At 41.2% G+C, this 12685-nt stretch overlaps 2 protein-coding genes across 9 annotated transcripts in view; one reads left to right on the forward strand and one right to left on the reverse strand.

The window, feature by feature from the left end:
* LOC117603429 (uncharacterized) lies at positions 1-9819 on the reverse strand. 2 transcript variants are annotated; one of them, XM_034322595.2, is made up of 10 exons: positions 9796-9819; positions 4858-5187; positions 3835-4042; positions 3488-3657; positions 2772-2967; positions 2222-2376; positions 1973-2156; positions 1559-1887; positions 646-841; positions 1-497 (listed from the first exon to the last, which is right to left on the reverse strand). In XM_034322595.2, exons 2-10 carry the CDS (start codon positions 5098-5100, stop codon positions 415-417), a joined length of 1764 nt encoding a protein of 587 aa, XP_034178486.2. In that variant the 5' UTR covers positions 5101-5187; positions 9796-9819; the 3' UTR covers positions 1-414. The 2 variants fall into 2 exon arrangements, with proteins under 2 accessions (XP_034178486.2, XP_034178485.2); XM_034322594.2 differs by lacking the exon at positions 9796-9819 and adding an exon at positions 6646-6886.
* Positions 7846-12685, forward strand: part of LOC117603430 (uncharacterized) — a 13103-nt gene continuing 8263 nt past the window's right edge. For 2 of the 7 annotated variants that reach the window (XR_004581220.2, XM_076688106.1), the window contains exons 1-6: positions 8739-9060; positions 9163-9372; positions 9951-10481; positions 11294-11363; positions 11436-11598; positions 12394-12624. Coding sequence is in view for 4 of the 7 variants with exons in the window: in XM_076688106.1 (XP_076544221.1) it covers positions 8770-9060; positions 9163-9372; positions 9951-10481; positions 11294-11363; positions 11436-11598; positions 12394-12624 (1496 nt within the window). In the remaining 3 variants the exon portion in view is untranslated. The other 5 variants (XM_034322597.2, XM_034322596.2, XR_004581224.2 and 2 more) reach the window with 5 other exon arrangements.

Below are 12685 nucleotides of genomic sequence, written 5' to 3' on the forward strand. Positions count from 1 at the left end.
TTATTTTTTTTTTTTTTTTCTTTTCTTACGTTGTTTACCCTCGCTGCAGGAGTTTTCGTTAAAATCTAGACCACCGTTCACGAATGGCAAAGGCCTTTATCGATAAGGAAAAGAAAAAAAAAATGGTATACCATCGACGTCGTGTAACATCGTGTAAAATATCCGTAAAAAAATATCGATTGCACGCGTGGTTGTTTGCCAATTAGCGTAATTAACGCTTCCTCTTCCGTGTCTCGACTAACAGTCACATGGTTCTCCATTCACGACCATCAATTTCCCAACGAATGGTATCTAGAACCATTTTTAATAGCATTGTCGTTTCTCTTGTCATGATTGTCAACGTGTGAACTGTTAATCAAGAACTGACGCGAGAAATTCTCTCTTCTAAAGAAAACATACGCCGAGATACGTTCATTATTTGTACTGATTCTTCAACTGCGTTCGCAGGATCTTTCCGCTCGGGCTAATCGGTATGTTGTTTACGATCATGACGCCTCCTGAAATCATAAATTGATTATGATCAATTAGCGATCATTAGGATCAATTGTGACCGGATCTAGCTATTGTTCACGCTGAACTATGGACTCTGATATTTCGAATCGTTACTTGAGGAATGATCCCCACCGCGGTGTATAATTGTTTTACCTCGAAGTTCCTTGTAGTCGGATACTTTTCCCTTCACGAAGTTCTGAATGTCCTCTACGTTTGGTTTCGCGTCTTTTTTAGGCAAAATGTAAGCTTTCGGCACCTCGCCGCACCTTTCATCCGGAATACCAACCACGGCTGCTTCCTGTACGTCTGGGTGCATTCTTAACAAGGCTTCCAGTTCCGCTGGTGCTACCTGTTATTTAACGTCTCTATGTTTAATATTGTCTTCTGAATTATATTACAGAAATTTCCATAGCAATCTCTTTTTTTTTTAAGTCATCCAAGTGTTAAGACAGGTTCGTGTCAAGTTCAAAATTTACAATCTTAATCATTAATTGTAAAAAAAATGCGATTGCATCATATTCATTATCTTGCATTCAGCTTCTTTACATAAAATAAATGCAATAAATCATTCAAAGATGAATGGAATATAATTATAAAGTATTAAAGTACAATTTCGAATTATCAAAGGTCATCGAGCATCAACAGAATATTCAATAAAATATGATTGTTTGTACTATGCACTCTGAATGGACTTTAAAAAAATTGATAGAATATAATCGTTACATAAATGCATAATATCTGTCCCGTGATAGACGAACTCTTGTTACGAAATTACAAAATAAAAGGTCAAGAATTGCAAGTATTACATGAGAATACAATTTTAAGGTAATTAATGCAACTACTTTTACAGATTACTATTGAATAAATAATCGTGCTCGTAATAAATGGACAAAGAAACTTTTAACATGTTAGTTATTCAGTGTTATCTCATCGACTAATTTACAATATCATTTTAAAAAAAAGTAATTGCTAATCATCATGTAAATTGAAGATATTTAAATTTCTCCGATAAAAAAAATGAAGTATTACAAGAGTGATACGTAATCGAAGTTTTATGTTCCCTCACCTGGAATCCTTTGACTTTGATCAACTCTTTCAATCTGTCTGTGACAAAGAAATCAAAATCTTCATCGTAATAAGCTATATCGCCGGTTCTCAGCCATCCGTTCTCGACGATCATCTCCCTGGTGGCGGCCTCATTGTTTAAGTACCCTTTCATAACGTGAGGACCCCTCACCCAGAGTTCACCAGTTTGACCGGGACTAGAAATATCTTCGTTGGTAATTGGATCGACTAATCTAACATCGCATCCGGCTACGTTCTTCCCGATGCTACCTGGCTTCTGGCCAGTCGTTTCTAAGCAAATGGCTGGCGATGTTTCCGTCATTCCGTATCCTTGACAAAACAAGCGTTAATATGAACATAACGCTTTGTTTACAGGTTAAAAAATAGATGTTCGAGAAGTATTTTTATAATTTACCTTGACAGAACTTTAATTTACTATTATCTATCTGAAACTTCGCATAAAATCTCTCGACGTCCGGATTTGATAAGGGCGCCGCTCCGCTGATTACGTGATGCATGTTTTCCAAGTATTCTCTTTTGATAAACGGCGACGCATTCAGGAACAAAAGTACCGGTGGCACAACGAACAGACCTGTAGACTATGAATAAAATACGAATAGAATGCATTCGATGCATGTTTTGATGATGATCATTTATAGGCTACCTTGTACTTGGCTAGAACTGTGGTAAACAACTCGGGTGTAAATTTAGGGACAGTGATTATTTGGGTGCCTTCTGCGAGACGTGGTAAAACGATTACGTTCATTCCAAAGATATGGAAGAATGGTAGAACCATGGGCAATATTTCTTGGAAACTTTCTGTAAAAAAAAATACATAGTAAATGGATTGCTTCCAACGGGGCCCCTGGAAGGTGGGGCCTGGAGGTGCTATGGAAAATCAATAGAAATGGTTGTATGTGATAAGACACGTTTTTAAAGAGAATTATTATTTATTTCAGTGTGTCATCTATCTTACTAATTTAATGACCAACACGTGCAAAAGTACCATGTTGTCTACCCAAAGGTCATCGATAACGAACAGCACAAATGAAATATTATCGCATAATTTGAAAAAGAAAAAAACAGATGCATTCATAAATAGTTTAACCTTGAAATAAGAATTGAAAAATTAAAAACTGTTATTACGTATCTTACTACATATGTCCATTTTCATTGTTTCACGTTTAAATGATAAATAACAAATGTTTCTTTACCTGACGCTTCCACCCACATTTTTCCTTTAGCCGTTCGATCCACCATCTCCATATTGGAAACAATATTTCTATGTGTTAACATAACACCCTTTGGCAATCCAGTCGTTCCACTGGAATACGGCAAGACCGCCATATCATGAATAGACGCGTCAGATAGTTTTAAAGCAGGCAAACTTTTGCCACGTTCAATCAGATCCTACGAAAATTTCATTATATTGAATGACAAATGAAAAGAGAACATTGGGTGTTTAAAAAACGATAAAGGAAAAAGAATCGTTCGATTGGTACCTCTTCTTATCATTACTATTTTCACCTCAAAACTCGAATTTTTGTATAGAAAAACAAGCGAGAAGACTCTTCCGAAATAACCCGTAGAGTATCGACTCTTCGAATCGTCGAACCGGATGATTCGTTAACCGGATGACTGGTTTATCAATTGAGCTACCCAGGCACGTTGATAAATTCTTTCTCCCTAAGTTTAATATTCGTCCAGTGACTACATTTTCGTCCATGCGAATTTCAATAAAACTGTATCAAAGAAAGAACGAATCGATGGATTGATTAGATGGAAATTAAAAGCAGCTGCTAGCCCTTATAAAATCAAACTTTCTTAACTCGGAGGTATGAAATAAACAGATTCTTTCTTTCCCATTATGAATTTCCATTTCCATCCATTCTTTTAGTTTCTTTTGAAACATAATAATAACAGTTCTCACCTTAAACGGTATAGTGCCTTCGGGAATGGGTCCAGTACCATCCTCGATGACTATGAAGGGTGATCCAGGCGGAAGCGCACCGGTCGCAGCTTCCAGCGTGGTCCGTGCAATTTCCGCCACGGTAATCACCGCCTTCGCCCCAGAATCCTTCAACTGCCTTTTAATTTCATCTGTTCGAAACATGCAACCGAATAATTTTAACTCTTCGCACGACTCGTTTAGATACAAATAAAAAAATATGGTGATCGTTGTAAAAACTTTATTACTTCATTTTCTGTTCGTTCGTATGCAAACAACGTAACAAGAGGTTATACGGTTTTGTATAATGCAAAGTTTAATTAACTTACCGGCTGTGTAAAATGGATTGACAGTGGTCACGATGAGATCAGCATCCACGGTGCCGAGGAACGATATAATCGTTTCTGGATAATTGGGTGCCACTAGGGCAACCACGTCACGCTTCTTCAGGCCCATGTTCAACAAACTTCTCCCCACATAATTAGCCGCGTCCCTAGTTTCGATGTACGTATACTTCCTTCCGGTCACCGCGCATACCTAAAACGATGTCACAATAAAGACACTCGTGATTTTTATTAGATTACGCGGTTCGCACGGAAATCAATAACCAGGCAAATATAAAAATCATTTAATAAAATCGAATCCTGATGATGGTCCCCATCAGGGCCAAAAACTAGGGCATCACCATATTTCCTGGGAGTATACACGCGACGCTATCTCGAAATTATTCACAGTAGCGTTTGTTATGCCATGGGAAGGGCCAAGAGTGAATGACTTCCTTCTGTTTGGTAATACTCGTTGTGTGCGCAACGACACGTATCTTTATCTGTGAATGCAAGTTTCTTTGATCCCGTGTCAGCTGTTTGCTCAGTTGCCTAAGATTCATACGCGACGCTCCGGAAGTCGGGTAGCCAACTTTTTATCGCGTGTGTCTCCGAAAAAATATAGCAGGTTGCAAGATAATATAGAGTGATCGAAGATCAAAATTTCAAAAATAATTAACAATGAATATTTCATTTGTTTGCATGTTCTTTTAGCATTCAACTTTCGTGTAACTTCGTCGAATGACCGTGAAAGTGCCAGTCATTGTGGCATTCGTCATCGTGTAAAAACAGTAAGGTAATCGCAAGGTCCGTCTACGATCGACGTAAATAATACATTCGATTAATCTCAGACCGTCCGCAACGAGCTCTCCTACTCCTCCTATGCAAGCGGAATTAATTATTCCTTTCACTAAGAACAGCTCGTACTCGACTCAATGCCAACTCAAGTTTCTCAGAAACAAGTCCTTAGTAACAATAAGAAAAAAAAAAAAACAAATCCTAAAATTCAAATATTTAAAATGAAATTACCAGAGCAGTCTTATTGGCATGTTTGTCGATGTTCCTCCAGATGAACTCCTGAATGCGCATCTCGCAATGAGTAACATCGCCATACGGCGAGGGGAAAATTTTTTTCCCGTTTTCATCCTCGATGATTTTGTGTCGCGCCTGGGTGGACGCGCATCTAACAGACCGGTTTAAAAGTTTCGCCCCACTCTCCTGTAGCTGCATCAGCCTTTGGGTGCAGCGAAGAATTTGCCTTACGCTCGTCATGCTTCCAACTTCTTCTCTTGATTTTTCCTCTTCGTTCTGTCCGTTTACGCGAACGTTCCTAGCTATTCATTAAGGCAATTACGGACCCTGGAAACCATACAATATCCGTTGTAAAATTATTCTGTGTGAAAGCGGCTTTCTACTGCGATGTAAACTAATAGGTCGTAAACATCGATGACAACACAAGAAAATATGAAGAAACATTGATAAAGCGTCACCTAACATGAAACATAATAAAATATGAATATGAACAATCATTCTACGATATGTAATACTATATGGAAGATGATAAGATTAGTTCCTGATAATTTTTCGTCGAAATCCAGCGAGCTCCGTTTGATACGATTCTTCCGAATAATTATGCCAAGGGCGATTCACCCGCGCAGATAACGAGCTGCAAACCGGATAAAAAGTATACATATTATACACGACGAGAAAGCCGCGTTGAGCGTACATCGTTTATCTCTCGTGGAATGTTTGCACCGAATCTTTGCCAGTGGTAATAATTGTGAGGACGAATTGCCGTTCAATAAATAACAGTTCAAAGTACGATTCATCGAGTTATCGTCGATGACACACCTCGCTCGTACATGTTATCTTGCTCGTAACGTAAATACACCGATTTCTTTTTCCTCCTTCTTTGCATTATCACGTCAAACGGTACAAGAGTCAACTCTGAATGACTGACAAGTAATACGTCGGAACACTATCGTGTACAATTTAAAGTTTCAATATTCACGATGACAATAACACCGAGGAATATTTATGAAGGCTTATTTTCGAATTTGAATACATAACAACCTTTTTCACTGGCAAACATATCCCAGTCTGGCTAATTATTGGCACCGAGGGAAATCGATGTTAATTAACCGGACCGATGCTTTCTGAAAAGCGTCATCTACCGACGTGCATTCGGAGCCGAGAGGCTATCGGTGCATCGGCCTTAAATAACGTTCTACGTAATACGCTTTCACGAAACGTACGTTCACTCCCGGCAAACACTGGCTTTTATTCTTGAACCGCCAGCAAATGAACGTTTTCGTTCTCGCTTTCTGCAATCGGTCTCTTACGGTATCGTCCCTGGACGCAATTGACCCGTTGTTCCTTCGTTTCCGCCCTATCTGGCTATCGTGAATGAAAAAAGCACGCGAGGGATCCAATAAAGATAAACTGGTGAAACGTCTGTGTTCTACGAAACCGAGCAACCGATACGACACAATGTTCCCTGAATCAATCGTTCGGTGCACCTAAATAATAAAAATAACCCACTTTGCGAATGGTAATTAATCGTGGTGAAAATTAATATAAAGGGTTACGATATCGACGATGGAATTTCACGGTTTCGATCGGTCGATCGATTTTCCCGTATCACGCAGGTAACTCGAGACTAACCTGTTGGGTTAACGAGCTCCGTGAAAGGTAACGAGAAAAACCGGTCGCGCGGATAGAAAATCGTGGTAAACAGACAGGTGAAAGTGTACCGTGCATGGAGGCGATTTATCGATAGGTCAGCTCCGTATAGAAACGTATGAAAACAATTCGAACCTTTATACGAATCCTCTCGAAATGCACTTAGATGCAAGTTAGTGAGATTTCTCGTTTATCTTTCTTATTTCGGCGTGTTTGTCTCTTCGATCCGGGATCTTTTGGCACGCACGATCTCCGAATTCCACGATCACCACGATACTCACAAACCGGACCTCGCTCGCGTAACTGTTTTCACTGACAGACTACGGGATTCTCTGGCAAACCGCTTAACTTCAACCAGCCTGTAGATACTGTTCCCCCACTGAACGTGGTCGCAGAAGGAGGCGTGTACAAGGTGCCCGCGAAGAGAGGATTTCTCATTCTCGAGGACGGCTCGGCTGGTTGGTCGAGTGGAACACTCCGAAACGAATTCGCGTATCGCAGAAAATATTGTATTGCGTACTTTAACTCTTTCTTATGATACACACTTCCATCCATAAGCGTCACAGTTAGGCCAATTATCAAATTTGTCTGCGCTCGTTTCGCCTATTCAGGACACACGTCTCTTCGTTCCTCCGTCAATTTTTCTGGGCTCTAGCCTTCTTCTAACAGAGCAATTTCTTTTAAACGATTCGAAAATCATTTGCATCGATGCGTACAGACGCCAGTGGATCCTTGATATGCATACGTCGGGTCAAATTGATGTCAACGATTCAGACCATGCTCAATCATCGCATATTCTTTGTTTGCGCTCAAGTAGCCATTGATTCACGACCCGATTGAACGATATGCGTGCATTTTTTTTTTATCGTACCTTCATATCGAAAGAACTTTGTTAAATGCAACTGCATGCAAGTTACGTAATTGTAGCAGGTTGATTTTCTGATTCTTCGATTATGTAATGGCTTTGTTTTTCTCGCGCGAATCGACGATTTCCGAGACCGAAATAAACACTGCATCGGTGAATTATTTCAGATAGAAAAGTTGGCCAGAAGATTTTTATCAAAGCTTTCAAATTGTTATTCTGCTTCATCCGCGGGCATCTGCTAAATAATCAACCTGACACATTGTTTTTCTTTTATCGATGCAGTTGGACCTCGTTTGTATTTGAAAAATTTGCAAATGTTTCTCCTCTTGCCATCTGGCGAGAGGATTCATAGATTTTGAAGCATTATCGTTCGTCGACAATAATCGACTTAGCGTCATAATGATTGCTTTATGATTACCCTTAGTATCGAGGGGGTTAATTAAAACGTGACGAGCGGCGTGACGTGCGTTCGAATGGAAACGATATTTTTCCTCTGGTCGGTGGCCGCATTTAATTTTCGAACCCGATTGCGCCCGGCACGCTTCCGAGGCGTCGGGATGCGTCGCGTCGGCGCAGCGTCATCGACGCCGAATCCGACGTCTCGTGCAGGCCCGTACGATGAGTTACGCGAGACACGTGTTGTGTCTGAAAAGCTGCATCGCTAAGATGTAACCTGTTTACAAAACTTTTAACCGTCGCAAGAGTCTTTGCCCACTCATGCTCATAAATGAATGTTAATAAAAGAGGACAGCACACAATTAATGTGCCCTGAGATATCCAAAAATAAACTCGAGTATTCGTCTGCAATCAGAGCGCAAATACTGCGAGCGAATATTTTTTAATAAAAAAAAAGAAGGATTTTTTAAAGGAATTTTAAATAATTCTTGTTTAGTGGTGTGGGAGTTGCAAGTCGAAGCACCCCTGCTCGATTCACCCCTGACGAAAGCTGACTAGGACGCCATGTCGACGTTCACCCCTATAGTTCGTCCTCGTTGCCACCCCCGTTACGTCCCCAGCTGACCGTGAATCCCGAGGAACACGCGTAAAGGATCGTGTCGCAGCTAGGATTCATCGCACCAGGTCAATCTCGCTAGACGAATCTGGGCTATGAATGAAGACCCAACCCTTCCATTTCGAGGTAATCGTTGTTTTTCACAAGTGTTTGTGTATCGACAGGCGGAATGGTCGTCGCGTATATTCGTCACATCGGCCGGATTGCGTCATTACGAATCAATTTTTTCCTCTGTGTCATCGAGATTGGAGGAGGACCCGCGGAACGATAGGGGTATACCTCGGCCGCCGACTGAGGATGAGCAAAACCATCAGAGTGCGTGAATTTCTATTCAATGCCCGTTTCATTTCTACATGTATATAGATCGTCGCAAACTAACTTGATGACTCGGCTGAAAGACGTCACTAATGTAGGGCGATACAAGAGTGTAACGTTGAAACGATCAGCGTGCACCGATGCACACGCGTTTCTTCGTAAACGAACCACATGCACGCACACAAATACAGACTGCGTTGAGGAAAAGGAGGTCGATGAGTTGAACGTTTGCGTTTTACGTGTTTCGCAGGTTTTAATAGTGTTACTGTTATCCGTGATCCCCTGGCCAGGACCGAGCGTGTTTAAAATATCATGCCCCCGTGATCGAGCGTCGGTGGTGAGGAGGATCGTTCAGAAGGTAAAGAAATTTTCGACTGAAAATATTCTAACGGATTAACATTTGGACGTGGATGGGCCGCGTGTGATTCGACGTGGTAATTCATTTTGTTTGAGATTTCAGAGATGGATGCCCATTCTGAAGAAGTACCAAGTAGAGCTGCCGTTGGAGTGCCCGTTTCACGAGAGTCGCGACATTTTTCGGCCTCAACAGAAGGCGAAGCACCAGCACAGACCGTCCCAATGGACGTGCGGCCTGTGTGGCAAGTCCTTCTACGCGGAGAAACACTTGGATGCCCACTTCGATAACAGACACAAGAGCAACGTCAACACGGTAATGTATTCTTGTTTTTTTAATCCTTTCAACGATTTAATCAGTGTTTCAAATGGAAAATTAAAGGTGTTGCCCTGGCAGAATTTAGCTTGTATAATAATCAATGACAAAGGTGAACACTTAAACGAATGCAAAGTATTCAGACGGAGAAACTGTTGAATAATATCAGCCACACTATTTAATCGAAGAGAATGCAACTCCTGAAGCTCCGTTATAGCTGGCATGCGAACCAGGAAATGCATGCTGTTATAACGGAATCGTGTTCATTACAAGGTTCGTTTATAAGTTGCACTTGAAGATTAATTAAATGCAAAACAGAATAATGGAATCAACACAGTGTAAGTTGAACTCTGAACTCCCTAGGGAAAATGGTGATATTCTTTGAATATTCAAGTTTTCCAAAAATTTGATTAATCTACATACCCTGAATAGCCAAAGTCACAGTCTCGGTGACATTGGCCCAGCGGAAGCGCCTTTAATTTTCACGAGAACCGATTCGAACGAGCACAGAGAGTCGATTAAAATGCACGAGGAGGAGGCGAGTTTGCCAAGTGTGTCAATTATAAATGAAATGGTAGGCGGAGGACGCGGTGTGCCTCGCGGACTACTGCGACATCATGAGATGCGATGTGCTGGGTAACCGGGATTTCGAGAGTTCCCTGGTGGACGACGAGGCAGCCCACCACACCACGGACATCCAAGTGTGGAAGGAAAATACCGAGCAACGTTCCACCTCGGTGATGCCGTGCGAGTCGCGAGGACTCTCCAGGTCGACGTATCCGGTGGAGAAATCCTGCACGATGTCCGGGGGTGTGGCGGTCACCAACATCCAACGATACTGTCACCGAGAGGACAGCGGGGCGCTCGAGAATCATCGTCTACCTGGCACGGCGTACCACGTGGAGATCGCTGGACCCGACAACAAGAGCAACGCCTGCGACAACGAAGAGGAGGAGGACGAGGAGGACGACGAAGACGACGAGGAGAACTTGGTGGAGGCGGCATTACCGGCCGTCGACAAGAAACAGAGGCGCAAAGGTCTGCACCTGAGAAAACTCAAGTCCAACTGCAAGCCGGAAGAGCTGCAGAAGCTGAAGCTGCAGTGCGAAGTTAGTTGACATCCTGAGAAAACAGGATGATTAAGATGAGAAAGATTCTTGATGTAGAGATGATAGGTATCTGAACGCGAAGACGTTCCACCGACCCTGAAGAATTCAGAATCTACGTAAGATCACAGTGCAAAGTATCAATTCTCCTTAACATGCTTGGGTCTACCGAGTACTCTCTAACTAATCTTGTAATTAAGAATAGGTTATTGACCCCTGAAAGAAAATTTATATTATCTGTTCAGACAAGCTATTTATCACTTCGCCAACGGAAGTGATAACAAAGTCGTAGTTATTAAAATGATTCGCAAAGGAAAAGGGTAAAATTTAGAAAATGAAGTTGATATGGGGATCTCCCCATGGTCCGTCGTCCGAGGGTAAATCATACGAACTTTGTCTTTGTCTGAACGAATAATATAAAGCAACCTTGATACGTTCGATCCATGGAGTATAATTTTCTTGCATTAATCTTGTAACTAGGTAATTCCTCGTAGCGACCTTAAGAACTAACACTATTCCGCTTAGTTTGTTGATGTTATCTAAACATGCGGCGTACGTCACCGAGCGATAATTAGTCATTTATTGCAGCATCGCGACTACAAGATGGTTGCAAAATTTCAAAACCCAAACAAGTATCGTAATACGAGCACTCTTATCCAATGTGCGTAGGCTAGCGCCACGCTAATCATCGTGAACGACAGCTTGGTAGTATAAAGTGGTAGCGTAGAATGAAATAATACTCGCTTGTTCTAAATAACACAATCGATCCGTTCTATTGGAATAATAATCTTATTGTTGTCCAATGTGATCGACAGATATTGGTTCGCGATTGCATCGCCGGACTACTGACGAACTTATCCGTTCGAGATTTCCAGGAGATCGAAGGTAAAAATTTAATTACGACGAATTAATTGTTGCAATCAATTTCACGAGTCAAATGATTGATTGTTTTTCCAGGGGAATTAAATCGCGCGATATGCTGGTACCTTAGTTGCGACAGGTACTGGGAGGACACTAAAAGGCAGCAAAGGCACACACCTTGGTACCTGTTGACCATTTTTCTGGTCGTACTCTCCTCCTCCATATACGCTTGCTATTATGTCATTTGGGTCCTATTCAAGTACGTACGTCGAATCAATTATTTTTACCTCGTAACGTTCCTCTTATCTTTTGTTGCCTCTATTTACCAAAGTGCAACGATAAAAGATATTATATAGCTCGAATGTCGGCACCCCAGACGAGCAAGAATAATTTCACGCGAGATACGACCAGTCGGAAAATATTCGAAAACATATCGCACGTGACGCAGAATTATTTTTGGCTTATTTTTTTTTAACAAAATGACAAATTTCACATTACAAGATTTTGATTCAGGACGGTTCTTAAAGACTGGGGAGACTCGGGACAAAGGTCGAAGTTATTGAAAATATTTAATTAAAATCTGTTTGCTCGATTTAAAAGATAAGTTAGTCACACAACAGTGTTCCATTTTGATAAAATGATAGAAAGATTGTTTTGATTTAAAAAGGCGTACAGAAAATATTTAAAAAGTCGGTGAATTGTCAACATTATCATACGTGGCGCACGAAAATACTCGAGGTTAATGAAATATTTTCGAGAGATATAAATAGTAGCCGTCAGAGTTTCGTAACGCATCCGCGACTGAAAAAAATAAGAAAAATCTCTGTTGTCGCGTAACGAAACCTATAATCACTAGCAGAATCTTTGTAAACAGTGTATTCCGTCACGAGAGTTATCAATCATAATTGAGTATAAAAAAGTGATTATCAAAGGTGCCACTCAAGTTCCTCCTATCATGGTTTTATCATGAAACAGATTTTTCTTTGCACAACGTACACTAAAGACTAAACAATTAAGAATACATGATATTTGAAGTGGAACTTTGATATGTCAGTTCAGCGGAGGAAGACAGATTAGACGGGACCGGAAGTATGGACTACACGGATGGAGATTACACGGCTACGTCACCGTTACACGATCCGAGTGGTCTCGGGGAGAGTAGATCAACAGACAGAAGAAAAGGCGAACCTGGGGACGAGAATTTACCTATTTCGAACGAGGAAATGCCCGATCATTACATCTACGTAGCCTATCCACCCGAGCTAAAGCGGCGATTACTGGAGAGGTAAATAACCGAAGTAAAAGAACATATGATACGTGTACGAATCGACGTTCTTGTATTTTCA

This window comes from Osmia lignaria, chromosome 4 (genome assembly GCF_051020975.1).
Source record: "Osmia lignaria lignaria isolate PbOS001 chromosome 4, iyOsmLign1, whole genome shotgun sequence".
Classification (NCBI taxonomy): Eukaryota; Metazoa; Arthropoda; class Insecta; order Hymenoptera; family Megachilidae; genus Osmia; species Osmia lignaria.

Bases quoted from the DNA above. Each gene is read 5' to 3' on its own strand.
- LOC117603429 (XM_034322595.2), bottom strand. From the start codon at position 5,100: ATGACGAGCGTAAGGCAAATTCTTCGCTGCACCCAAAGGCTGATGCAG. The intron at 3,658-3,834 runs GTAAGTTAATTA...TGTTTCGAACAG, and splicing joins CAATCCATTTTACACAGCCG to ATGAAATTAAAAGGCAGTTG. The intron at 1,888-1,972 runs GTAAATTATAAA...TGTTTTGTCAAG, and splicing joins TAAATTAAAGTTCTGTCAAG to GATACGGAATGACGGAAACA.